Source organism: Camelus ferus, chromosome 4 (genome assembly GCF_009834535.1).
Source record: "Camelus ferus isolate YT-003-E chromosome 4, BCGSAC_Cfer_1.0, whole genome shotgun sequence".
Classification (NCBI taxonomy): Eukaryota; Metazoa; Chordata; class Mammalia; order Artiodactyla; family Camelidae; genus Camelus; species Camelus ferus.
In genome coordinates this window covers 73106399-73132793 of record NC_045699.1, presented here as the reverse complement: position 1 = coordinate 73132793, position 26395 = coordinate 73106399, and the positions used below count along the sequence as shown (strand labels likewise).

The 26395-nt window shown below is 48.2% G+C and overlaps 1 protein-coding gene across 2 annotated transcripts in view; it reads left to right on the top strand.

Moving 5' to 3' along the window:
- Window positions 1-26007, top strand: part of ABO (ABO, alpha 1-3-N-acetylgalactosaminyltransferase and alpha 1-3-galactosyltransferase) — a 29419-nt gene extending 3412 nt beyond the window's left edge. Inside the window, exons 2-9 of one of the 2 annotated variants that reach the window (XM_032478820.1) lie at window positions 7613-7685; window positions 9958-10008; window positions 10589-10636; window positions 11027-11083; window positions 11467-11514; window positions 12307-12342; window positions 14480-14608; window positions 19981-26007. In XM_032478820.1, coding sequence (XP_032334711.1) covers window positions 7613-7685; window positions 9958-10008; window positions 10589-10636; window positions 11027-11083; window positions 11467-11514; window positions 12307-12342; window positions 14480-14608; window positions 19981-20671 — 1133 coding nt within the window. In that variant the 3' untranslated portion in view covers window positions 20672-26007. Of the gene's footprint in view, window positions 1-7612; window positions 7686-9838; window positions 10009-10588; window positions 10637-11026; window positions 11084-11466; window positions 11515-12306; window positions 12343-14479; window positions 14609-19980 lie in introns of both variants that reach the window. The other variant, XM_032478821.1, reaches the window with a different exon arrangement.
- The last annotated feature ends 388 nt before the right edge of the window (window positions 26008-26395 follow it).

Below are 26395 nucleotides of genomic sequence, written 5' to 3'. Positions count from 1 at the left end.
AAAAGCATCAGAACACAGGTCACCAGTGTCCCCGGGTGGGGCGGACACCACTCAGGATGTTGGGAGAAACTTACGAGCAGAGAAATAGTTGAGCTGGCACATGATAACCCGACGCTCAGCACCTCGCAGGGGAGGCCGGGGGAAGGCGGGTTACGGACACCAGCCATCCTGCATGGGGGATGTGGGAACAAGGTGGGGGTCTCTGAGGTCGGAAGTGGCCTTACTGGGCCGGGGCCACCTTCAGCCCATTTTCCATTAGCTAGCTCAGGCCACCGAACCCCACGAGGGGCAGGAAATGAACCTCTATGTCCAACCCATTTTTCTGCCTGCTCTTAAAGAAAAAAGATTATTGGGGCAAAATATACATAATAAGAAACAATATTTTAACAATTTTTGGGTTGGGTAATTAGGCTTATTTCTTTATTTTTGATGGAGGTGTGGGGGAGGCACCAGGACCCCGTGCACGCTAAGCACACACTCTCCCACCGAGCTGTACCCCCCCAACATTTGAACAATTTTTAAGTGTACATTTCCGTGGCACTAAGTGACCAGGCGACTCGCGCTCTGCTGTGTGGACACCCGCATCCACTGCCTCCGTCCTCCGTCGGTGGCCGGGTGGTTGCCTCCTCTTTCTGGCTGTCGGGAATAACGCTGCTGTGCGCGTGGGTGAGCGATACCTGTTGAGTCTCTGCTCTTACCGCTCCTGGATGGACGCTCACACGAGGAGCTGCGGGATTGCGTGCGAAGTCTGTGTTTAATTTTTTGAGAAACTGTCGTACTTCTCCCCACACCACGGGTACGGGGACGCATTTTGAAGGTGGAGCTGACAGCGCGTGCCGGTGAACTGGAGTGGGGGCGGGAGGGAAAGGAAGGATTAAAGATGCTTCTTTAAGGGGTTGTGATGCCCTGTGGTCCCCTATCATGAGACAGGAAGCGTGCCCCCCTGGGGGGTGTGGGGAGGGGGACCTGGAGTCCTGTGTGGCGGTGACAAGGCTGAAGTGCTTCACGGGGGTGGCCGTGAGCGGCCATGTTTCCTAGCTCACAGATCCACAGAGAGATGAAGGCTGCGGACAGGCCTGGGGAAGGGGCGAGGAGCCAGCTGCGCACACACGACATCCAATGCTCGGGTACAAGGTAGGACCCCCCAGGCGGTGAGCGCACGTTCAGAAGGGAGCTTGGGACCGAGCCTGGAGCGCCAACATTTGTGCTGCAGGACGTGGAAGCGCGGAGGCAGCCGGGCAGGTGTGGCCCAGGAAACGGACCATGGAGAGCACGGTTCACCCGCGGCTGACAGGTTAACTCAGAGAGGACAGAGGAGAGAACGCTGGTGAGGGCTGCGGAGACGCCCGGAGCCTAAGGGAAGTTCCAGGGGCGCAGTCGGGGTAAAAGGCTGGTTAGCGACCGTGAAGAAAGATGAGGAAAAGGGCTGGAGGGCTCCGGTCTAGGAGACCGTCCTTTCCAAGCTTTTCTGTGAAAGGAAGGTGAGAACTGGAATGGAGCTGAAGGGGGAAATGTCACAAGGAAAACATGATGTGCAGACGTCACATTCTGCTGTGTCCCCCTCCTTCGTACCGACCAGATCGTGCTGTTGCCTCCTGCTCACCGGGCCCAGCACACACCTTGCCCGGCCAGGGCGTGGCCAGCACCCCGCTGCTCACCGGTTGGGTGAGAACTGGTCTGCTGCCATCTTCATTTGCTTGGCTCTTCCCCTAGGGAGGTGGAGTGCCTTCTGACCGGAGCTGTCATTGCATAGCCTTTGCCCTTAAAGAAAAATTCAACTGTTGGTCTGATTGATTAAATTGTAGGAGGTTAATATTGAGGGAATGAAGGCTTTTTGTGATACGAGTTGCAAACTTTTTTTTCTCTGAATTTGTTTCTTTCGATTTTGTTTGTGGCTTTTCTTTTTTAAAGAAAATTTTATTTGAGCCAAATTTGAGGATTATAACCAGGAAAGTGCACCTCGCGAGCCTTGAGAACTAACCGGTCCCCGTGGCTGCTTTCACTCATGCGGAAACCCTTCATCTTCCTTGACTCATATTTATTTGTCCTCATTTAGGCATATTAAAAAAAATCTTCTGTCAAGCTTCGACTTTTCCCTCTCCAAAATTTAAAAAGTAACACCTCTGTCTGTTATTCTGGTTTATTTATATTTTATTTCATTTTAGTTGAACAGCTAGTACATTTACATGGTTCAAAACTAAAACTGATACTTCAGCGGGGAGGGTCTAGCTCGGCGGTAGAGCAGATGCGTGCACGAGGTCCGGGGTTCAATCCCCAGTACCTCCATTAAAAAAAAATAAGGCTAATTACCTCCCCCCCCAAAAAAAAAACCACAATATAAGTGATATTTGTTTATACCCTGAGAAGTGTCGCTTCCACCTGGTCTCTGCCAGCACCTCTCCCAGCTGCCTGCTCTTTATAGATAACCATTTTTATTCGTTTTTTGTGTGCTGCTTTTTTTATCTAAAGGCTTTTTTTATGTAAAGATAAGCGAAGGTGGCTCTATAGGCTTTCTTGCACAACCGGCAGAACGTTGTTCTTTGTACTGTCGCGTACTTGCTGCACACGCCCCGTGTGTCCCAGCGGCTTCCCTGTTCTTCCTGGCAGCCGCCTAGCAGCCCTTGTTGGAAGCACCACGCTTAATTTAATGGGCCCCTTTACTGATAAACACTTGGGTCGTTTCCAGTCTTCCCCTCTGACGTACAAAACGTTCTCCGTGAATAGCAGCCATCTACACGCCTGCCGGTTTCTCTGCCGCGTGGATTCCCAGAAGTGGGTTCACGGGGTCGGATGCTAAGTGGGTCTGCATCTGGGTGGGTATCGTCTGATCTCTCTTCTTGTGGGGTCCAGCCTTCCCTACTTTCTGCAGCAGTGTTTCTCAGCAGATCTGAGCACACACACTCAGTTATGGCACTATAAGGAGAAAAATTTAATTGTATTTAAATTGTCCCTAAAGAGAAAAATTTGGTATGAAGGAATAAGATTTTGTTGGGTAGGGTTAAGCTTTGGAAGGCCACAGATCATTAATGTCTAAGATTTTGTGTGCTCCCAGGGACAAATTGTCACCTTCCTGGGGTGATGTGCCTACGCGCCCCCTCCCTGCTCCTACCCCTGCATCAAGGAAGCACTACACCGAGTGTGGGCAGGCTCAGTTCCCACGGTCCCACCTGGGAGCAGCCGGTCACACTTGGTACTTTTGCCATCTGATGGTGAGAAATGAGATCTCACTGCGGCTTGCTTTCTTTTTAAAAGGGCTTCCAGAGTAATTGACACAGAATAAACTACACGTATTTGAAGTGTGCTGTTAGATACATTCCAGTATCTGTGTACGTCCAGGAAGCCATCACCACAATCAAGATAAGGAATACATCCATCACCCGCAGAGGTCCCACCTGACCCAGGCCTGGGTCGCGCACAGCACCCACTGGCCTGCTTTTTGTCACTATAGGCTAGCCTGCATTTTCTAGAGTTTCATATAAAAGGAGTTGTACAGTCACCCTCCTTTTCCTCTGGCTTCTCTCTCAGGGTAATTCCTTTGCGATTCCTCCAGTCCGGTTTTTTTTTTTTTTTTTTTTTTGCTGTTGTGTGGACACACCTCAATCTGTTAATCCACTCATCTGCTGATGGGCATTTGGGTTGTTCTCAGTTCCTGACTGTGGCAGAGAAAGCTACTGCAACAGTGCGGCACCGGCCTTTGTGTGGACACGCTGCCATTTCTCTTGGAACAACTGAGTCATACGGTAGAAATGCCAGAATCTTTTCCAAAGTGGTTGTATAATTCTGGGTTCCCACCTCACGTATATGCAAATTCCAGTTGCTCCATATCCTCACCATCATTTGTTAAGGCTGGTCTTTTAATTCAAATAGCTGTATGAGGGTATCCTATTGTGGTTTTAATGTCCATTTCCCTAACGACTATAGCGTTGAACATTTTTCATGAACCCTTTTTTGCCATCTCTGTCTCCTTTGGTGAATGAAGTGTGCTCAGATTTCATATATGGATCGATAGATAAGCTTGTTTTCATATGATTGGGTTTTAGACACAGCTCCTGCTAAAGGAGCTGTGTGATTTAGAAATCTCTTTTTCCTGGCCTGACTTGTCTTTTTATTCTCTTAACTGTGTCATTCACAGAGCAGAAGTTATTAATTTTGAAGAAGTCCAATTTATGAATTTTTTCTTCCATGGATTTTGCTTTTGATGTTGTATCTAAGAAATCTTTGCCTAAGCCAAGGCCGTAAAAGTTGTATTCTGTTTTCTTCTAAATGTTTTATAGTTTTAGCTCTTATATTTTTGTCTTTGACCCATTGGAGTTAATTTTTGTACGTGGAATGAAGTTTGCCATTTTTGTGTACAAACTGACAGTCGTTCCATCATTATTTGTTGAAAAGACTCTTCTTTCTCCACCAAATTGCCTTGGCACTTTGTCAGAAATGAACTGACCGTGTGTGTGCGTGCGTGCGTGCGTGCGTGCGTGCGTGCATGCGTGCGTGTGCGTGCGCGCGTGTGCGTGTGTGTCTGTTTCTAGGCTGTATTCTGCTCCGCCGACTGGTTTCTCTCGATGCGGTTCACATGGCCTTAATCACGCTCACTTTCTAGCAGGACAGGACTTAAGATTGGGTCGTCCTTCAAATTTATTTATATTTTTCAAGGCTATTTCAATTGTTACAGGTCCTTTGCATTTCCATGAACATTTTAGAATTCAGCTTGTCACCTTCTACACAAAATCCTGCTGGGATTTTGATTGGAATTATATTCATTCTATAAATTAAACTGGGGAGGTTTGACGTTTTAACAACACTTAGTCTCCTGACTCATGATCGTGGTGGGCCTCACCGTTTTCACAGACCGCCTTAGTGTCTCGCAGCCATGTTTTGCAGTATCCCCTGCACACATTTTGTACATTTTTGGGGTCAGAGCTATCTAAGTATTTCATGTCTTTTATACTATTGAGAATGGTGTTGTGTTATTAACTTCCATTTCTGAATATCCATTGTTAGCATATAAAATAACAGTAGATTTGTGGATGTTGATCTTGTATCCTGAGGTTTTGGTAAACTCACCAACTCACGTGTTAAGCCAAATAGCTTTTTAAAATAGATTTTCAGATTTTCTCTATAGATGAACATGCTGTATGAAAATAAAGGCAGGTCTGCTTTTTCCTTTCCAATCTGAGTGCATTTTTTTCTTTCTTTTTAAAAAAGCACCTTATAGAGGTAAAATGGACATGGAATAAACTGCGTGTTTACTTAAAGTGTAGAATTTGGTAATTCGATGTGTTTACACGGACAAAACCTTCACCACAGTTATAAAAGTGAATGTAACCATCACCCCCCAAGCTGCTGTGCTCATCTGTCCTCCGTCCCGGCCCTGCCCCACTCACCTGCCCACTCCGTCCCCAGGCAACCACTGTTCTCTTTTCTAGCATTAAGATTAGTTTGCATTTCCTAGAATTATACAGACGAAATCCTACATTAAGTACTTGCTTTCATCTGGATTTTTCCCACCTAGCATAATTTGTTTTAAACTACGACTCTACGCCTAATTGATCTAATTCTCTCAGGCACAAAAGATTTGGGACAGAACAGACTCTTAAATGTGATAAAAACTTACTATGCACTTAAAAACCTTGTCAGTCTATTAAACACAAATTGGGCATATCAAAGTCCCTTAACATTTAAAATAGAGGAAACAGTTTATATAAAATGATACGATGTTATCAAATTCATTGTAAACTCGTATACGAACATGTTTCTGGATACACCCCCGAGTTTACAGACCCCTGGGTTTTCACATGTTCACATTCAGTCAAAGGGGGCTGAGGTGTGTCTCCCAGACCAGATGAGATTCTTTGGCAAACGTTTCTGGGTCGCACCCGGGTATGCATGGTTTTCTTATCCAGCACCCGGGACCCCCACTATTTTTGATCACCGAGATCTGGCTGCTGGGACATCAGACTGGGGCCTCTGACACCCAGTGACACGGTTCCAGGAGGGGTGGGAGAGTCTTCGCCCAGCGGAGTTGTTCGTCGCATGCCCTGGAAGTGCGGTGCTCCCGCAGCGGCGTCCCGCGCCTGGCTGGTTTTGCTGTGTGTGACTCGGGTGTTAGAGCTGGCAGGGGGCTAGACGTGAGCAGAGAATGTGGGGCACGGGCCACATGGCAGGAAACCTCACATCATGTGAACAAAGGGGTCCCTGGCAGACAGAGGAAAGCAGGAAAATCGTTGCAGCGATTAGGTTCTTGTCTCCTTGAATTCAGAGACGGGACTCAGAGGTTAGGAAAGCAAAGTGGGGATTTATTAAGGGGTAGATGGGATGCTGTCAAGGGGAGGGCGGGCAGGCTCGGGCGGGCAGCTGCGCCGAGTTGCCTTGGTAAGTTGCTTCCATGGGGTGTGGAAGTGAATGGGCGGCGGGATTGTCTCTGGGGAGGGAGGACTTTGGGGTCGTGTTTCCTGATTTCCACCCCAGTTCCACCTTCCCGAGGGGAGCAAGGATTTTTGTCCTTGTTCTGTTACGGAAACGATAGGCCAGCCAAGAATCGAGCACCGCTCGGAGGGTTGGAGCACTCAGGTTTATCACACCGGCGGGCTCAGAGGGGCTTCTGCTCCGGAGCCCCGAGCACCTTCAAGACTCGTGTGCGAGGCTTTACAGGGTGAATTACAAGCTTGGGATTTTTAGCCGATAGGGCGCAAACGGCTCAGCAATACCACAAAACAGAAGCAGGGAATCAGTAAACTAGAAATTCTCTAATAAGAAGAGATCAGTTACCAACACTAATTAAACTTAGATTTACGAGTTAGCCCAGCAGAACTCAGGTCAGCAACCCAACACTTGTTACACTTAGATTTACGAGCAGGCCCAGCCTGGCTTTTCCGGCACAGTTCAGCCTGGGTCGGAAGTGCCGTGGCATCCGTGCCTGACGGCTAGTTCCAATCTGCAAGGCTGATGTTATCGTGATGAGGGCATAATGAGCAAAAGTTACATTCAGACGCCGCAGATTCCTGCCTTTCCCCACCTTTCTGTGTTGGCCTCCAGGCCACTTGTTACCCCCAAATTTGTGAACTCTTACCAGTCCTGGGGCTCCTGCTTCCCTCTGTCTGCTTGGGGACCCCCCATTGCTCACATGATGCACGGTTTCCGGCCGTTCGGCCTGTGCCCCTTCTCTGCTCATGGCTGGCTACCTGCCGCTCCAACTGCGTGAGCTCCCACAGCCTTAGGGCTTCAGGGCTCTGGGGGCTTGGAGTCCCCTCGTGAGCTGGATTTGTGCCCCTTTGTGCCTCACAGTCCTCCTGCATCTCTTTATCGACCTGGAGGTCAGCTCAGGACCACATTCCACTGCACCCCCTCCTTTGGAGCAGAGGCCTGTTCCCGGCCCCCAGGGGCCTGTCCACAAGCAGGGGCACCCAGGCCGGGGCTCAGGGGCTGCAGGGAGAGGCTCACGGGACGATGCCTCCAGAAGAGGTATAACCCACCCTCCCTGCAAGCACAGGAAGGGGAGAGGGCTTTTGGCTGGAGCCAGCAGGAGGCCGTTCCTGGCTGGTGCCCATTGGCCTCAACAAGATGATTCAAGGACCAGATAACTCAGCTCCGAGTAACCCAGCCTTCCTCTCCACAGACTTCTGGGGAGGGAGCTCCAAGTCCTGGCTGTGCCTGGTCCTGCTCTTGGCTGCGTGTCTGGGCTTCTACAGGTATGAAAGTTGGGAAGGGCCCTTGGGCCCTGTGGCAGGTGGGGATTTATGACTCAGCTGGCTTTATGGGATGGGACCTGGTAGGTTTTCTTTGGCCCACGACAGTGAACCTGGAGAAGCCGTGAAGGGCACTGTCATGCCCATTTTGTAGATAGGGTACTCCCAGCCTCTGGTCACACCACCTGCCACGGCGGGGCTGAGACTCGGGCTCCCAGGCAGCCTTCACTCCGATTAACTGATTCACCGATTACCAGGAACCTGTGGGTGACAGGCTCACCTGGAGGGCAGGGTAAACACGACTGCGGTTGCTTTATAGCCTTTTACCAACACCCATCACGTCAGCATACAGAGCTCACATCACACTTTAAATACATTTATGAAGAACAGGTAACATCTTTCACTGCCTTTTATTATTCTAGTTTATGTTTGGAAACAAACTTGGTAGCTGTGAAACAGCGTCCCCTTCAGAAAGAGAACCTGGTCAGCGCTGGCGCAAGAGGGCGGAACCGCCCCTGGGCTGGGCAGTAGTGCTCCAGAGCACAGAAGGAGGGTGGTTTGGCTGTCAGCTCGTAGAGACACACACGTCGCCCAATGGCTTTCACAAAGACGTTTGTTAGATGGAGCTTCCTTTTGTTGGATGTTCTGCGCTAGGAATGGAGGGAAATGCTGGGCAGGCGCTCTGGTGCCGCTCTCAACAGCCTGTCAGATGTACATTATTACCCATTTACACCTGAGGAAACGGAGGCTCCAGAGGTGAAGAAACGAGACCCAGGTTATGAGGCGCAACGTGGTAAGGCCAGGACGCAAGCCCTCCACCTGACTCCAAACCCAGGCTCCCAGGTGCCGGAGGGAGCGTCTCTGACTGACGGAAGTCTGGTCTGGGGTCAGCGCCCTGTCTCAGGGCTGAGGGTCCAGCCGACGCAGGTGCTGTAAACTTGGCACGTGCGCTGAGGGACGCGTTGCGCACTCACCTCCGTGAGAGCTTACGAGCACCTGTTAGAGCCTGGCGGTTTAGAAGGCGCAGGGATGCCTCGTCGGTGGGGCAGCCCCCAGTCCTGATGGATGTCAGGTCTGTGAGCAGAAGTAGACGGGTGACAGGCAGTTACAGGAGAGGGGATGTCACGAGAGTGGGTTCAGGATTCCCCGGCGGTCCTGGGAGGAAGACCACCCGTCCTTGATCTGGTAGAGCTGGACGTGCCAGGGCGTCCTGGAGCCAAGTCTGGTCTAAGCAGCAAATGGAACTAATTACAGGTGGTCCCGGTATGGGAAAGGGTGTGACACTCATTGTGTGGGGGCTGTTGACCGGCAAAGGGCACCCCCTGGACTGCTGCAGGGCCCTTCTGGGGCCGAATCTCCATCTCAGAGCTGCCTCTGTTGTACTGTGGGCCAAATCCCGCCCAGGAAGCCCACCGTGCAGGGAGGGGCCACTTCACAGGGACACACAGCAGCTCCCAGGAGGACGGGGCGCAGCTTCTGGGACCACTGGTGCTTGGATGTGGGGAGTCACAGTGGGGGAGAGGAGGGCAGAGAGGGAGCAGGGCTGAGAGTGGGATTCCAGCCTTCCATCGTAGGACCCCGCCTAGCCCCACGTGTAGGGTGTGGGTCTCCCAGAGCCCTTGTCTCAGCCCAGCTTGGGGTGGCTGGAAAGGCTGCGATCGCCTCCCTGCTCTGACTTAACTAGGGAGCTGCTGATTCTGTGAGCCTCAGCAACCCCCCACCCCGGGACCCCCTGTGTTGGGCTTCTACTGCTGTCTGCGGCAAGGTTGTTGCAAGACAGAAAGGAGGCGTGGCTCTCCACTTAAGAGTGTGCACAGATCACTCAGGGAACCTATTAAAAAGAGAGATTTCTGTATACACACACCCTTCCCATCTGCTCAGGGCTCGAGTCAGGGAGTCTGGAATTGCATCTGAAAACCACCCCTCGGATGGGATGATTCTCATGCAGGGGTCCCTGACCCACAGGGAGGAAGGTCGTGAGCACTTACAAGCTCTTAGCCATGGTAATGAGGTTGTGTTAAAGTAGGTGTGTAGGGGGTGGCGGGCAGCAGGACACTGTTTGGGGGGGTCTGCCTGCACACCCTGTTCTCTCCTCCCACCCCAGTGAGATGTCCCACTCGCTCTGTTCTGCTTGCGCTTCGTATCTATTTCCTCAGGGGCCAGAGACCGAAAGGGTCAGCAGGAGAGTGTTGAAATCTCAGCCTCAAAACCACAGCATGTCTGCTCTCCCCTGCCGAGTGAGGACTCCACTTCACCCTCTTTTTTGTCCCCCCAGCAATATTTTCAACCTGATTCCCAGATGGGAGCAGAGAGAAGAGTCTCAAAGGTAATGAAGGGGTCTTTGGAGTCAAGGTGGCTCCTTCTCGAGAGACCTAGGCCAGAAATAAAAATACGAGTATGTACTGAATTGGAGGTAACTGTAACCAAAGAAGCACTCAGCATCCAGCTGCGTCCAAGTTCCTTGCTCTACCAAGTCTCCTCAGACCCTAAAATAGAAGAGAGGCAGAGTTGTGATTTCTGTTGGAGAGGACACGGTTACAGCTGGCTGCAGCTCCCGGCCGGAGCTTGGGGAGGAATAGTGACCGGGGTTAATGGCAGTAAAGTCATTCCCTTCTGCTGCTCCGCTGGGGCCTCCCTGTGATGGGCGCCCGTCAGCACGGAGTGGTAAGGGCTCATGTTTGCTCTCAGAGCTAATTTCTTCGGGGCCATCACTCTCCAGCTGATGGAGAACAGATCAGGTGAAAGGCGCTAACCAGGCCGGGTCATGAGCCCAAGGGATCGGCCCTCAGAGCCAGACCCGGTCCAGATCCCTTCCTCTGTCCAGCAGCAAGGGCGCCCAGCAAATGCTTGTTGGACAGAAGGGTGGATGAATGGGCTCAGCTGACCGGACTTTTCTCTCCCAACAGCCCGGAGGCCCATCACCTGCAGGACCAACCTGACAGCCTGCCATTGAGGTAATGACTTTCACCTCCCTTTCACCCGCAAAAGTTGGCATTCCTGAGCCTCGCACAGCACCCGGAGCCTTGTTAGGATGGGGACGGCCCCACCAAGCTTCATCTGAGCTCCCCTCCCTGGTGGTCAGGGAAGTTCACCTGGGCTAAGCTGGGGGGTGAAGGGCGGAGGTAGGGGAGGACAGTGAGGCTGGGGAGGGAAGGGGGTGGAGGGAGAGCGGGAAGTAGGGGGAGGGCGGGGCTGGAGAAAGGGCGGGGCTGGGGAGGGCGGGGCTGGGGAAATGCATGCAAACCTAGCCTTTGCCTGGTGAGCCCCCACCACTCTTGAGGGGGTACTTTGTTAACAAGATGCTACTTCGTTGTGACATGACTCGGAACCTTTCTTCTCTGCAGCCAGGATAAACACACCGTGGTTCTGCACCGGCTGCTGCTGGAGAAGACGGAGGTCAGGTAAGGTGGGAGCTGGGCTTCCAGGGGTGAGGGGGGCATTGCCAGAGCTGCTTTTGGGATTTCAGGGCCCCTGGTCCTACCTCCCCCATCGCCCCTCTCCCCGCCCCCGCCCCCAGGAGCAGGGCTGTCCTCAGGCCAGTTTATCACCATGGGGTGGAATCCCTTTGGGCAGAGCTGAGCACCAAGCTCCCAGAGGTTTCCTGGCCCGGCTTACCATCATTGGTCTCCTCACCTGGCCACAGGGCCCAAGCTTTGCAGCCATGGGGAGCTTTCCTCAGGAGAGACTGTTGCCTGCTGGCCCTCAGGAGTCCTGGCTGGTCTGGCACAGCAGTGCCTCTCCCAGGCCCCTGCCCTCGGCTCTAAGCGCCGTTTTCCTCCCTCAGTGAGGGCGACTGCCACATGGACACCTGCAAGATACCTGAAGTGCCCAGGTATGGAGACCACACCTGTGGGCTGTATCCATGCCTGCTTCCAAGCAAGTCAACCGGTGCTCCCCCTTCATCCTCCTCCTTCACCCTCCTCTCCTCCCTCAGAGCCTGACTCCTGGGGAAGGAAGACACAAGGGAAGGGGGGAGGGTGGTCATGACAACGGGAGCGGGAGGAACAACCTGGAGCGGGCATTCCATGGTGGGACTCACAGGTGAGTCCAGTTGACCTTGGGCCTCGTGGCTGCCCCCGCCCAGCTGCCTTTCCTGGGGTGACTCAGCCCCCAGCTCTGCTGAAAACTGACAGTGTGGTCAGTGGGGCGTGGAGGGAAGGAGACAGCAGGGAGGCAGTGGGGTGGGTGGTGAGGTGGTTCCCGTGGGAGGCGGAGGGGGGATGGAGTGGGGGTGGGCCAGCCCTGCGCTCCCCATTCCCTGAATAAAAGCAGGACTTGAAGACCTTAGTCATAATGAGTGAGATCACAGGAAGGACTTACAAGGAGAGGAGAGACATGGGGTGGGGGCGGTGTCTCTAACCGAAGCAACTATCATAACACACTTAGGGAAATCCTCCTTTCCTTTCCTCATATTTCAGCCCCATTAGTTTATCACTGGGGAGGCGAGTGCATCCTCAGGGCTGGGCGGGCAGGACTGAAGGAAAGATGGAAGAAGGAAGTCCCTATGGCTGAGTGCCACCTCCTGGCACAGCTGGCAGGCTGATCCGGGAAGGGGTGCCTTGCAGCTCTGGGGCGTCTGGGATGTGGGTGGGCTCTCCTCATCGCTGTCTTGTCCTGTCTGCAGGTTGGTTTACCCCAAGGCTCAGGTCCTCCAGCCCACGTAAGTAGGCGTGTCCCCACCGTCACCGCTTACTTTGTGTTTCCCTCTCTCGCGCTCCTCTGCCTGGCTCCAATCTCCCTGTCACTGCTGTAGGAGGCTGGGTCAGTTTTTCATGGGCTTGGTACAAAGGAGCAGTGGAAGGTGCCTCTGAGTCTTGGTCACTAGGAGCCAGGTGGGCCAGGCGTGGAACTGTCTCTTGTTTCTTCTTAGGGAAGAATGCCAGGGGCCTGGGCTGGGCTCTCCCTGAGGTCTTTCCACTGGTGTAAACATCTGGGGGACAATGGTTCCACACGCAGTTGCCTGGCCCCAAATCCACCCCTCCTTAACCAGGGCCCACTCCTCCTGCCTTCAGTGCCCAGGAGAGAGGGCTGGCAGCCTGTCGCCCTGGCACCGGATCCCAGAGCTTCGGGGCAGGAAGGTAGCCCAGAGACCCTTCTGATGGGTCCTTGCTTTATAAGCAGGGAAACTGAGGCTCAGAGAAGGGGAGGAACTTGCCTGGGGCCCTGGAATAGCTGAGGGGCAGGGCAGGATGCAAGCCCAGCGGCTTCTGGCGTGGCATGCCACCCCCTTCCAGGAGCGCTGGAGATGCTCACTGTCCTTCGTGAAACCTACGCCCGTATCTCCGTGGACTTATACAGCCACCATCTGCCTGTGGTCATGGACACTTGAGACGGGAGTGTTCTCGAATGAGAGGTGCTGTCAGCGCGAAATACACACCAGATTTCAAGCACTTAGCACAGGACAAATGTCAAACATCTCATTTCAGTATTGATGACATACTGAAATGGTACTTTGGACACACTGGGTTAAACAAAATGTACCAAGTTAACGTAATTTTCCCTGGTTCCTTTCACTTTTCTGAGGCTCCTGGACAATCTTTAGTTCTGTCTGTCTCTATTGGACAGCGCAGATCGGGAGGGACAAGTTGGCAGGAGCCCTGTTGATGTATCCTGGTGGTGTGATGTCACAGGGACCACGAGTGAGCGGGGGGAGAGGTGAGAGGCGTCTGTGTGGGCTGGAGGGAAAGAGGTCGGGGCATAGAGGACACAGGACAGGAGGAGCCCCGGAGACGGGAGGGGGCTTGAAGCTCAGCTTTGCCCCTAAAAAAACTCTTGTTTCCTCTACTCTCAGCAAGCGTGTGGGTTTCCCACCCGAGCAATCCTGGCGCTCCCCGCAGTCAGCATGGACCCCACGGGGGAAGGACTCAGCCTGGCAGACTGGCCCTGCTTCACCTGCCGGTCACAAGTTCAGGGTTGTCACCTGTGCTTCTGACAGAGTGGGTGTAAATCAGGGTCCCACCACCCCCTCCTTGGGTTTGATCATTTGCTGGAATGCTCACGGAACTCAAGAAAGCACCTTGCTTACTGGAATCTTGGTTTGCTATAAATGATCAGCTCAGGGACAGGCAGATGGAGGAGGTAAACTGGCAAGGAGTAGGGGCGGGGCTTCCACGCCCTCCCCGGGTGCATCGTCGTCCCAGCAGCTCCATCTGTCCACCAGCCCAGAAGCTCTCCAAACCCCACAGTTTCGGGATTTTTATGGAGGCTTCATCATGTTGGCACGACTGGTTATTAGCTCAATCTCCAGCCCCCTCCCTTCCCAGGAGGATGGGATATGGGCTGAAAGTTTCTAGTCACGGCGTAGTTTATCCAGAGACCAGCCAGCCCCCCAACTTGCACTACCCAGGAGCCCACCCAGAGTCACCTCATTAGAACAAAAGATGCTTCTATGACCTTAAAGCTCTGGTCAGGTAAGGGGAGGGGAGTGGCAGAGACCAAACATACTCTTCTCTCACGGCGAAGTCCCGAGTGCTGGAGAGGGCTCAGTCTTGCCCTCACTGAGACCCAGCTCCTCCTGGAGACAGGGCTGGGAGGCCTCAGAGGAGCATCCCGTGGGACCCAGCACATGGCTGGTGCTCAGGAGACCCTCCCAGGTAGGGCCCTGAGGGGACAGGAGAGTTGAGTCTTGAGTGCTGAGCTTATGGTGCAAAGGAAGAGCACTGGGTTGGGAGTCTGGAGTCCAGTCTGCTCCTAGCTCTGCTGCTCACGGGTTGTGTGACTTTGGACCAATCCTTCCTTCCCCTTTGTGGCCAATACCGCTGTGCCCTGCTCTAACCCACTGTCTCTCCTCTCCCCAGGAGAACGGATGTGCTGGTCATGACCCCGTGGTTTGCTCCCATCGTCTGGGATGGGACCTTTGACTCTGCCATCCTGGACGCCCAATTTAGAAACATCACCATTGGGATGACCATATTTGCCATCAAAAAGTAAGTGAGGAAGCTTGCCCAGGGTCAACGAGGAAGCCGGCCTGGCAGCAGAGGGGCCCTCCTCTCTCAGTGTCCCTTCTTTCCAGGACAAGGGGCTCAGCTTACAGTGTGGGCGAGGGGTGCAGAGGCATGAGTGTCTCTGGGTGTAGGTGAACTTAGTGGGTTCTGCAGGGGGACCTTGCGGCAGCCCCACGCCTCAGAGTCATCTGCTCCGGAGGTCCCTTTCAGAGACAGGTAGCTGATGCTGACCGCTCCCAAGTGCCAGGGGCTTATGGCCGCCGCAGCCCGCACGCACGGCTGCTGTTACCTGAGTCTGTTGCCCAGGGAAGCTGATTATATCTAACAGTTTTATGGTGGAGCTTTTAGGATTTTCTCTGTATAAAATCATGTCATCTACAAACAGAGACCATTTTACTTCTTCCTTTCTGATTCAGGTGCCTTCCATTTCTTTTTCTTGCCTGATTGCTCTGGCTAGGACTCTCAGTACTCTGTTGAACAGGAGTGGCAAGAGTGGGCATCCTCGTCCTGGTCCTGATCTTAGGGGAAAAGCTTTCAGCCTTTCACCACTGAGTAGGATGTCAGCTGTGGGCGTGTCGTACGTGGCTTTACTATGTTGAGGTACATTCCTTCTATACCCAAATGTGTTGAGAGTTTTTACGATGAAAGCATGTGGAATTTTGTCACATGCTTTTTCTGCATCTCTTGAGATGATCTTATGATTTTTCCCTTCACTCTGTAAATGTGGAGCATCATTTATTGATTTGTGTCTGTTGAGCCATCCTTGCATCCGATGGTTAATCCACTTGATCGTGGTGTGTAATCATTTGAATGTGCTTTTGAATTTGATATGCACATGTTTTGTTGAGAATTTTTGCATCTGTATTCACCAAAGATATTTGCCTGTAGTTTTCTTTTCTTGTAATATTCTTTATCTGGTTTTAATGTCAGGGCAACTCTGGCCAGGTAAAATGAGTTTGGGAATGTTCCCTTCTCTTCAGTTTTTTGGAAGAATTTGAGAAATACTGGCATTGATTCTTCTTTAAATAACTGGTAAAATTCAGTGAAACCATCTGGCCCTGGGCTTTACTTTTATGAGAGATTTTTGATTACTGATTAAATCTCCTTTCTCATTATTGGTCTGTTCAGATTTTGTTTCTTCATGATCCAGTCTTGGTAGGGTGTATGTTTCTAGGAATTGATCCACTTTGAGGTTGTCCAATTTGTGATGGATGGTTGTTCCTAGCAGTCTTTCACAGTCCTTTGTGTTTCTGTGGTATCGGTTGTAATGTTTCCTCTTTCATTTATGCTTTTATTTACTCATGTCTTCTCTGTTTTTTTCCTTGATTAGTCTAGCTACATGTTTGTCCATTTTGTTTATCTTTTCAAAGAGCCAATTCTTAGTTTCTTTTTAAATTGCTTTCCTGTTCTCTATTTCATTTATTTCTGACTTAACCTTTATTAGTTCTTTCCTTCTGCTGACTTTAGGCTTTGTTTGTTCTTCTTTTTCTTGTCCCATGAGGTGTAGAGTTAGGTTGCTTATTTGAGATCTTTCCTTTTTTAAAAAAATGCGTTTATCACTATAGACTTCCCTCTTGGGACCGCTTTGGCTCCACAGGCACGCTTTGGGATCTTGTGATTTCACTTCCATTTGTCTCGAGATGCTTTCTGATTCCCTTCTTGATTCCTTCTTGGACCTGTTTGTTGCGCAGGAGTGTGCTGTTTGATTTCCCTGTGTCTGGGACTTTTCCAGCTTTCCTCCTGTTATGATTTCCAGTTTCACACCGTGTGGTCAGAAAAGATGCTGGGTGTGGTTTCAGTATTTTTGAGCTATACCCTCCCCCCTTTATGGTTTCAGTATTTTTAAGTTTGCTAAGACTTGTTTTGTGGCCCAGCGTAGGATATAGCCTAGAGAACGTTCATGTGCACTGGAGAAGAACGTGCATTCTGCTGCTGGATGGGACATTCCTTAAACGTTTGTCAGGTTCGTTTGGGTCTGTAGTGTTGTCAGATCTGCTGATAACTTACGCTTCTCTTCTGGATGCTCTATCCATTTTTGCAAGTGGGATATTAAAGTCCCCAACTAATATTCTATTGCTGTTTATTTCTCTTTTTCATTCTGTTAGTTTTTGCTTTATATGGTTAGGTGCCTAAATACTTACAATTGCTATACCTCCTTGATGGATTGACCCTTTCATCATTATATAATGACTTCTTTGTCTCTTTTGACCATTTTTAGCTTAAAGTCTGTTTTGTCTGATATGAATATAGCTACTCCTTCCTTCTTCCGGTTACCATTTGCTTGAAATACCTTTTTCTACCCCTTCACTGTCAGTCTGTGAGTGTCTTTAAAGCCAAAATGAATCTCTTGTAGGGAGCTTATTGTTGGATCTTGTGTTTAAAAATATTTCATCCGTTCAGCCATCTTGTGTCTTTTGACTGGACAGTTTAATCCTTTTATGTTAAAAATAGTTTAAAGTAACTATTGATAGGCAAGAACTTGGTTTTGCCATGTGAGTAATTGTCTTCTGACTGTTTTGCAGACCCTTGTGGCTTGCTTTGTTCTCTGGCTGTCTTCTGAGGCTTTATAACTTTTTGTAGTAGTGGTTTTGTCTGCTTTATCAGAGTATTCTGAGTCTCTAATACAGGTTTTTCCTTTGCCATTACTATGAGCTTACATAAAACATCTTATATTTATACCTGCCTATTTTAAGCGGAGAGCAGTCTAACTTTGATGGTGTACATAAACTGTATATTTTAATTTCTCCCTCTCTCACATTTTAGGTTATATAATTTATATATTGTTGTATTGTGTATACATTAAACGTATTGTAGTTATGGTTATTTTTAATACATTTGTTTTTCAGCTTTTAAACTAGAATTGTAAGTGAAATACATACCACTGTTACAATATTATGGAACCTAACTTTATATATTTACTATTACCAGTGAATTTACTTATATATTAATATGTTTTTATGGTATCAATTAACATCCTTTGCTTTCTGCTTAAGGAATGGAGTGCTCCAGCATTTCTCATAAGGCAGGGCCAGTGGTGATGAATTCCCTCAGCTTTTGTTTATTTGGGAAAGTCTTTATCTTCCCTTCATTCCTGAAGGAGAATTTTGCTGTGTAATATTCTTGGCTGAGAGTTTTTTCTTTCAATTTTTTGAATATATCATCCCACTCTCTCTTGGCCCACAAAATTTCTTTTAAGAAGTCTGCCCATAGGTATGGTGGTTCCCTGGTTTGTGATGACTCACTTTTCTCTTGCTGCTTTCAAAATTGACTCTGTGTGTTTGACTTTTGACAATGTAATGATAATGTGACTCGGGGTAGCGCTTTTCAGGTTCAACCTTTTTGGTGTCCTTTGGGCATCATGAACCTGGATGTCCATTCTGTCATTTGGGTAGTTTTCAGTAATTATTAGTTTAAATATATTTTCTGTCCCTTTTTCTTTCTCTTTTTCTGGGATTCTCATAATGAGTATATTATTTCTTTCTGTGGTGTCTTATAAGTCCCATAGACTTCACAATAAATATTGTATTGTGCATGATTTATCACTAATCTATTCATCTGTTCATCCTTTGGTCCACCCAGCAGTCCATATTGCCCTTGATACAAGTGCAATTCAGTTTTGAACATCAACAATCCCTTGCCCCATCTCTGTGCATATCGCTAACTAGAGTTCACTGTGTGTTTACAGATTTTCTCTCTTCTAGGTAAAATGCACACACAATGAAATGAACGTACTGTCATTGCGTTTTTGCTGAATGTTGACAAATACACGTAACTGTGTAACCAAAATCCTTTTCTACTCATATAGCATTGCCATCATCCCCGAAAGTTCCCTCGTGCCCCTTCCCAGTCAACATCCACTGCTGCTTTCTCACTGGCAACGCCTGTTCTGATTTATTTCTGCTATAAGATTATTTTTGCCTACTGCAATTATAAAGTATGTGCTCTTTTTTGTTGCCTTTTCCAACTAAGAATAATTATTTTGAGATTTATCCATGATTTTGAATGGATCAGTAGCTCTTTCCTCTTTGCTGGTGAGCAGTATTTAATCACATGTATTTATTATAGTTGGTTTATTAATACTCCTTTGGATGGACACCTGGGGTGTTTCCAGGTTTTGTCTATTATGAGTTAGTATTAACGTCATTGGGTAAATCCTTTGTGGACACTGGGTTTAACTGAACATCTAGGAGCAGAACTGTTCATTCCTAGGTTACATGTGTGTTTAGTTTTGTAAAAAATTCCAGGCACTTCTCCAAATTGATTGTAGCATTTTATGCCCCCACCCACAACACACAGAAATTCTGGCTGCTCGACATGCTTACCAGCATTTGATGACATGATTTGCCAAAAAGTTTTATACCTGAATCTTTGTAGATGCTTGTGAGTAGGTCTGTTGGGTAGATTCCTGGAAGTGGAATTGGGGGAAGGATATCCACATTTAAAATCTTGATATATTTTTTCATATGCCCTCTGGAAGGATTAAAAAAATTGATATTTTCATTAGTGGCATATGAGTGTATTTGTCTCCTCTTATCCTCAACCATATTGAATTATTCACTTATTCATTTGTTCAAAAGATCTTTACTAAACACCAGGGAATTCCAGGAGCCACCGTGCCCAGAACAGAGGAAGGAGGAGAGACAGGAAGGAGACAAGGTCAGGGCAGGTCTCGTAGGACCTGGTAGACCACTGAGGGTCATGGATTGCTTTTTTTTTTTTAAAGACAAGAAGTCTCTGGAGCATCCTGAGCTGGGAGATATCCATCATATGGGTATTATCTGTCCTTTGAACCATTGCCAACCTTGTTGATTAATAAAATGTCTTATGGTTGAGAATATTTGCTCAACCCCAAGCAATCTGAATCTCTCCTCTTACTATCCAGTCAGGGTACATTGTCTTTAGCTAGTGGAATGGCAATAATTTTTATTTTTATTTTTTGATTTTTAATTGTGGTAAAATGCACATAACAAAATCAACCATCTTGCCTATTTTTAAGTATACTATTCAGTAGTGTTGGGTATTCACGTTGTTGTACAGCCATCACCACTGTCCATCGCCAGAACTGTTCTCATCTTGTGAAACTGAATCTCTGTGCCCACTAAGCAATAGCTCCCTCCTCCCCCTCCCCCAGTCTCTGGCAACGGCCATCCTACTTTCTGTCTCTATGAATGTGCCTATTCTAGGCACTTCGTGTAAGTGGAATCACATAGTACCTGCCTTTTTGTGATTGGCTTGTTTCACTTAGCGTAATGTCCTCAAGGTGTGGCTAAGGCTTTATAAACTACGCCTGTTCTTTTGCCGCTGCTTTGGTCCTAAGTAACTGCCTCTCGTTCTGGGGTGCTTACTGGTTTCAGATACACGGTCTTCCTGAAGCTGTTCCTGGAGACGGCGGAGAAGTATTTCATGGTGGGACACAAGGTCAACTACTACGTCTTCACTGACCGGCCGGCGGATGTGCCCCAGGTCCCACTGCGGCAGGGGAGGCAGGTGGTGGTCCTCGAGGTCCGAAACTACAGGCGCTGGCAGGACGTATGCATGCACCGCATGGAGATGATCAGCAACTTCTCTCGGCAGCGCTTCCTCCACGAGGTCGACTACCTCGTGTGCGCGGACGTGGACATGAAGTTCAGCGACCGCGTGGGCGTGGAGATCCTGGCCCCGCTCTTCGGGACCCTCCACCCTGGTTTCTACGCAGCAGATCGCGGGTCCTTCACCTACGAACGCCGCGCGTTGTCTCAGGCTTATATTCCGAGGGATGAGGGTGATTTTTACTATGCAGGGGCATTTTTTGGGGGGTCGGTCCTTGAAGTCCACCGGCTCACGGCGGCCTGCCACCAGGCGATGATGGCCGACTGGGCCCGTGGCCTCGAGGCCGTGTGGCACGATGAGAGCCACCTGAACAGGTACCTGCTCTACCACAAGCCCAGCAAGGTGCTGTCCCCGGAGTACCTGTGGGACGAGCGGATGCTGCGGAGGCCGCCTTACCTGCGGAAGCTGCGGTACGTGGCGGTGCCCAAGAATCACGCAGAGATTCGGAACCGGTGAGCTCGTTCTGCCGCGCGCCCAGGCGCCAGGCTGCGGCGCGTGTCGGGGGTCGTCCCTCTTGGAGAAGGTACTGGCCGAAGACTTGACGAAGTGGCTGAGTCCATCTCCCTCCGTTTGCTCTTTTGGCGTGGCTCCCACCACTGGTCAAACCAACTCAGCTCTGAGTTTTCATTCCCCTCTTGTCCTGCGTTCTATGTAAACACTATACCCATCCTTAAAGGTCCGACAAGGTCACCTTCCCGTGAAGCTTTCTTTGTGTCTCTTCTTCCTGCGGTGGAAGTGCATTGCCCCTCCCTCTGCGTTTCCCTAAGGCACTAGGTGTACCCCTTTGGCTGAGTCCGCCATTCTGCCTGAATTACCCACCCGTCTTGCTCATTATCGCGTGAGCTCCTGAGGGCAGAGGCCAACACTTGTTCATCTTTCTATCCATCAGTACCTACCTCAGTGCCTTATGCCCAGAGGCTCTCAAGTCACGTTCACATTCGAATTTAAGGGCCCCTTCAAAGCCTAGTTTCCCAAGTCATAGGGCAACTGGAGAGGCCCAACCTGAATTCACTGCCTTGCTTTGGTTTGCTGGTGTTGGCAACTTGTTGCTTTCAATTGTTTGTCGTTTTCTTGTTGATTTGTGGGAGTCTGCTACATATTTTGGATGCTAGTACTTTTATTAGATACATGTTAAAAATAAAAACACCTTCCAGTTTTTATGCTGCCATTTTGACTCTTTTGATGCAGGTAAATTTAGGAAGTCATCCCCTCCTTTGAAATCATGCAGACAGCCTCCTATGTTATCCTCCAAAAGCTTTAGGCTTTTGCCTCACACTTAGGTCTTTAATCTACTGGAATTGACTTGTGTGTGGTTTTAATGTAAGGGACCAATTTCATTTTTCTTCCTCTGGACAGCCATTATCTGAGCACCATTTACTGAAAATGTATTTGGAAACTTATTGAAAAGTTCTTCCCCTTGCTGACTTGTAATATCTTCGGTCGCAGAGAACCAGTGTCCCCATGTGCCTGGGTTTATTTTGGGCTCTCTAGTCTGTGTTCCATTTGGTCTATTTCTCTATCCTTATGACAATAACACACCATCTTAGTTACTCTAGATTTGTAAATAAATCTTGGTATCTGATCGGGCAAGGCCTCCCACCTGCTTTATCAAGAGTATCTTGACTGCCCTCAGCCTGTTGCATTTCCATCTAACTTTAAAACTCTTACAAATTGCGCAAAGGAGGTTTCTGGGTTTTTTTTTTTTTTTTCCTTAAAAATCAGAATCGTGTTGAAGATGTCTGGCATCTTTTTAATATTGGATATCCCAAACCATGAGCACATTTACTTAGGCCTTCTTTAATGTCTTTCAATAGAACCTCATAATTTTTCCCATAAAGATCATGCAAATCTTTTTAAAAGATTTAAAAATCTTTAAAGATTAAAAAAAATTTAATCTGTCTTTCTCAACATTTTATTTTGAAAAAGTTAAGACATACACAAATTTTAAGGAATTGTACGGCAAATATTCACATATCTATCACCCAGGTGGTACCACTAACATTTTGCTACGCGCTACGATTCTTCCACTCACACGTGTCATCCATCTACCTGAGCACATCTCCATCCCTCCCTCCCTCCATCAACTCATCTAAGTTTTGTCTGCATTTCAGAACAAGTTACAGGTTTCTGTGTACTTGAAATACTTCAGCATACATACTGTGAACTCGAGTTCAATATTTATTTAGAGTTCTTCTTTTTTTTCCGGATAAAATTTGCACAAAGTGAATGTAAATTCACCGCACAGATCTGAAAAGTACCATTTGGTGAGTTCGACAAGTGCATACTCCTGTGTACCACAAACTCAACTGAAATACAGAGCATCAGTATCATCACCCCCGAAAGTTCCCTTTCCAGTCAATTCCTGCTCCTAGCCCCCAGAGACAGCCACTGGTCTGACTTTTTATCACCATAGATTCGTTTTGCCTTTTCTATAACTTTACAAAAACGGTGTCGCAGAATTCTGTTTGCCTTTGCCTGTTGGCATTTTAGCGACACTTCTTTGCATGTTTTTAGTGGTGGTTCTAGGGATGAGCTCATGCATTCTGAACTTTTCACGTCTTACTTGAGTTCATGTTATACCATTTCATGGATGATGTAAGAACCTTGCAGTCACATATGTCCATTTACCGCCTCCCTATCCTACAGTTGTCATTTGTGCTACATCTCTGTACATTACGCAACCCAGACTACAGTGTCGTCATTCCCATTTGAAACACTCATATTTATTCTTAAGACATTAAGAGTAAAAATTTGTCCTTTTAAATGTCTCAGATATTTACCATTTTTGGTGCTCTTCCTTCCTTCCTAAATGTCCGAGTTTCAATCTAGCACCGTGTTCCTTCAGCCTGAAGAGTTTCCTTTAGCAGCTCTTGGCAGGCTGGTTTGCTGGCAACAAATTCTCTTAATTTCCCCTTATCTGGATGTGTCTGTATTTCACCTTTATTCGCGAAGGTAGTTTCACTAGCGCTAGATTCTGGCGGTGTTTTCTTTTCATCCCTTTAAAGATGCCAATGCCCTGTCTTCTAACCTCCATTGCTTCTGATAATAATGCGTTAATGCTTTGTTTTTGTTTTTCTTTTGTTCTTCTCTTGTAATAATAGGTTCTTCCCCCTTTGACTGTTTTTAAGACATAAAAAAAAAAAGCCTCTGGATTCATCAGTTTGATTGCACCCGTGTGTGTGTGTGTGTGTGTGTGTGTGTGTGTGTGTGTGTGTGTGTGCGTGCGTGTCTGGCTAGTTACACACGTATGTTTTGATTCTGCTTGTGGTTAGCTGAACTTCTGGAACCTGTAAAGTTATGTTTTCATCCATATTTGGGAAGATCTCAGCCATTATTTCTTTAAATGCATTTTCTGCCCAGTTTCCCTTCCCTCTCTGTCTGTGACTGATCACTTGTGAGTTAGATCTCTTGATATTGTCCTACTGGTCTCTAAGGTTTTGTTCATTTTCTTCCCCCAATTTTTTCACTCTGTTTTTCACATTAGAGAAGTTTTAAATGTACCTTCGGGTTTTCTTACATTTTGTTGTGCCATCTTCAATCTACTATTAAGCCTTTCTGATGAGCTTTTAAATTTTTAGATACTATATTTTTCAACACTAGAATCTCCATTGGGCTCTTTTTCAGTTCACTTTCTTCACTGAGGTTCATATTTTTTCTTTCATTATGAGCATATTTTTCTTTACATCCTTGAACATAATTATATTGGTGCCTTTAAACTCCTTGTCCACCAAGTCCAGCATCTTGGTGGTCTTCACTGATTGCCTTGTTTCCCTGAGTATGGGGGCCACCAACTCAAGAAAACACATTTCCTGTTTCTTCATATGTCTCCTCATTGTGCATTGTCCTGTAGAAATCGTGATGATTCATTGTGGAGACAGATTCTGTTATATTCTTTAGGAAAATTGTAATTCTTTTGTTTTAGGAGGCAGTAACTTGGCTAGCTTCAAAATTTCAAAGTCTATGTCTTCTGTGGTGGGTCAGAGCTAAATTCTCTCTTATTCTTTCAGGATCCGCTTGGTGGCTGGAAGTCTGTCCCCCACATGGGTAGTTCACAGCTCCGCCAAAGACATGGGCTGAGTTTATACACAAAATTCAGGGCTTCTCCTCTCTGAGTCTCTCATCTTTGGTATTTCCCCCTGCAGTTTTCAGCCACCGTGATTGCTGCAAGCATGTCCTCTTGTTCTTCAAACCAGTAAGATGTGATTTTTTAAAAAACTGAATTTTAGCTGCATGTTGCTGATGGGCACCTGGTCTCAGACTAACAACTGTAAACAAAAGGAATCTCTTCTGGTGTTGATCTCTTCTTCCAAGTGAAGGTTCCCTTCCAAATCTTCACCTTTGGTCACTTGCCAGAGTCTCCAGGGAATTCTGCAGAAGTGTAAACAGCTCTTATATGCAAGAGGGTGGGTTCACTATGAGCTACTCCTCCATTACTAAAAGCAGAAGCTCTTAATTTTCTTCCATATACATTGCACATGGTTAGTAAGTTCACTTCTTGGCATTTAATGGTTTCTATGGCTAGCAGATGTTTTATTCCTATTACGAGGGATCAGCAAACTTTTTCTGTAGAGGGCCAAATAGTGAATGTTTTAGGACTAGCAGGGCAGGTAGTCCCCGTCACAGCTGCTCAAGTCTGCCACGATAGTGCAAAAGCAACTGTAAGTAAAACATAAACAGAGGAGTGCAGGTGTGTTCAAATGAAAATTTATTTCGGAAAACAGGCAGTGAGCTCGATTTGGCCCACAGGCCATAGTTTGCCGATTCCTGCTGTCACACCAATGAATTAGTGACTGCTGACCCGTGGTGTGTGGGAAAGCTCCTTATTGTACACTTTGTGGATCATGCGTCTGGCTAGCTTCTTGAAATCTTTTATAAGTCTCAGCTGACTTCTTTCTAATTGATTCTCTTGAAATTTCTAAATAGATGATCCCATTGATGGTTAATTATAATATAAACAATAATACTTTTCTTTCTTTTTTTCTAATAGTCCTGTTGACTTTCTCTTTTCATTCCCTCCTGAGACCTGTCCAGCTCTCAGGGTGACGGTGAACAGGGAGGCGAGTCCACACTGTCTGGGTCTCGGTGACCCCAGGCCAGCTCCCCTGGGGCACGTGGCAAGTGAGCTTCTCCCTCCACTCAGCAATGCTGACAACTTGGTAGAAATGTGTCCACAGTTCAGCTGTTCTCCAGAAGTTCTCCTGCATGAATTTAGATTTATGTAGCCCCACAAATCACTCTTCTTTGGATTCCATCCACATTTCCACACAGGACGTCTACTCAGGGGTCTGTGCCATTCTCTGAGTGGTCCCACCGTGTTGTCCCGTCCAAGACCCCCCTAGGCACGAACACCTCCTGTGGGGCCGCTGCGTCATCACACCATGGGGAAGGGGCTCGGTGTCCTGGGTTCACATTACCACTCATTTCTAGCTAGTCTGGGTTTATTTCCTCTTTGACCCAAAGGTATTTAGAAGAGTATTTCTCCCCATGGTTATTTTGGTATATTTTTTGTGCAATGCTTTAGTTGTTCATTTCTGGATTCATCGTTTTTAAGTCAAAGGGTATGACCTATGCTTGCTTGGCATCATTTGCCCTCATGCTAGCTGGCTCCCTCCCAGGTGTTTACACACAACAATGTGCCTCTGTAACGCAAATTGTGAAAAGAACCGTATGTTTACTTTGGTAACATCTCCTGCCAACCAGTGGGTGATGAACAGATGTATCTGCTTATTCATTGTCCTTGCCTTGTTGATTCGGGGGGGGGGCATGTATAAACCTGATTTTATTCATAGGAAGTCTGCGTATCTCTAAGTCTAACTGTCACTGGGTTCAATCCTGACTCTCCCATTCTTTAGGGCACAGAGGTGGAAAAAAAAATCTCTTTAAGACTCAGTTTCCTCATCAGTGAAATGGGGACAATAATCTTATTTGGTCCATGGACTTGTCAGGAGGATTTGATGAGATAAGTCACGTGGAGAACAGCAGCCCTGGAAGATCTCCGGCACCATGAGTTCTTCCTGCTGACGTCACCTTGCTGAGAGCCCCCTGCTGCCATCAGCCCCTCACCCCTCCCACGCTGCTCCCTGCCATGCATGCGCCACGCGCTCGGACTCCACTGACCCTCCAGAATGCCTTTCTTCACCGCAGTCTGGTTGGGTGTCCCTCAGCGGGGGTCCTTGGCAC